The 1,476-nt window shown below is 39.6% G+C and overlaps 1 protein-coding gene across 1 annotated transcript; it reads left to right on the forward strand.

The window, feature by feature from the left end:
* The first annotated feature begins 306 nt into the window (after positions 1 to 306).
* LOC124943459 (keratin, type II cytoskeletal 1-like) lies at positions 307 to 999 on the forward strand. The gene has a single exon (XM_047483959.1). The coding sequence runs from the start codon at positions 307 to 309 to the stop codon at positions 997 to 999; it is 693 nt and encodes a 230-aa protein (XP_047339915.1).
* Positions 1,000 to 1,476: the final 477 nt, after the last annotated feature.

Here is a 1,476-nt window from a genome sequence, read left to right on the forward strand (position 1 = left end):
CATAACCAATATGCTAGTTATGTCAGACCTCTTCCATTCCCCAACATCATTGCGGGAAGTGTTCATGAAAATGTCAACAATCCTCTTCACTACAAGGGAGATATGTATGAAAGATTTCAAAGAGCTGAATGGGAATTGTTAGAAGAAGAGCATAATGAAGCTGGTAAGGTGTCTGAGAAGGATCAACCGGAGCAATCCAAGCATATTCATACCCATTTTGAACCTATTCAGAGTATGGCAGCATAATCTCAAGAGAATTCATTTAATGAAGAATCTTCTGCTAACGGTATTAAGCTTCTAAAGTCTATGACTTTTGTTCTCTCCTCTCTTCAGAAGAACGTGGTTTCTATGGGATCAAACATGATAAAAGCTTTGAACACCCAAAAAGAAGAGAGAAAGGAATTTACTGAGGTTGTCAAAGTTCTTACTGAATTGGACAATACTCTAAAGAAAAACACGTATGAGACTCACGTCTCAAATTTAAACTTATCCAATTTTGAAAAGAAGCTCTACAGTCGTCAATCTGAAATGATGGACCTTGAAAGGCACATCAATGATGATCGTCATAGAGAGACTAAGGATGAACTCAACTTGATGAAGAACCAGATGGTTGAAATCCAAGGATGGTTAAGAAGAACAGATGGTGAACAACTGGAATTTGCTGACTCTATTGCAAGAAAGTTTCAAGCAAAAGAGAATGCAAAAGTCGATGCTGAAAGAGATCAACCTCGAATCACCCAAGGTGAGTCAAGCAGAAGAAGTGACGGTGTGTCAACCGGCACTAGATCTAGACGAGCGTCAAGCAACGATGATAATCCTAGGCCAACTAAAAGAGGCGGAGGTCGAAGCGGTGGTGATCGTGGAAGCCGAAGCAGTGGTGGTGGTCGTGGTAGGCAATCTGGCTTTGATCAAAGAGGTCGTGCCAGTGGCGGTGATCGTGGTGGTAGACCAAGTGGAAGCGGTCGGGGTGGTCGCAGTCTTCCTCCTTTTCTGAATTAGTTAAGCGGTCAACACATGAGCCCAACCGATCCTCGAGTAAAAAGGGAAGAACAATAATTTATTTTCTCCTACCCTGTTTAAGTTTCTCAAACAATGTTTCTTTGATGATGTTTTGAATATTGATTTTGGAAGTTTGTGAAGTATGCTGTAAGTGAACAGGGTTTTGCTAATTTATATGATGAATGCGTATTTTGGTATATATACGCAGGTTTTAAATTTCATCATCAAAAAGGGGGAAATTGTTGGGTCAAATTATTTTGACTAAGTGTTGAAATAGTTTGACTATTGGGATTTTGATGATGAAATAATTTATGCGATTTGATGCAGGTGTATCGAAATCATATTTCATGAGACTTGGTTCTAATGAGGCTTATTAGACCGATTTGGTATTAGATGCACAAAATTAGACATGCAGTCTAGTAGATCTCGAAATTAGACGTGCAGTCTAACTCAGCGGAGTTAGACGTGCAGTCTAAT

The sequence above is a fragment of the Impatiens glandulifera genome, chromosome 6 (assembly GCF_907164915.1).
Source record: "Impatiens glandulifera chromosome 6, dImpGla2.1, whole genome shotgun sequence".
In the NCBI taxonomy this organism is placed as follows: domain Eukaryota; kingdom Viridiplantae; phylum Streptophyta; class Magnoliopsida; order Ericales; family Balsaminaceae; genus Impatiens; species Impatiens glandulifera.

What these genes read in the sequence shown, in the direction of transcription:
- LOC124943459 (XM_047483959.1), top strand. Translation starts at nt 307, where the DNA reads ATGACTTTTGTTCTCTCCTCTCTTCAGAAGAACGTGGTTTCTATGGGA.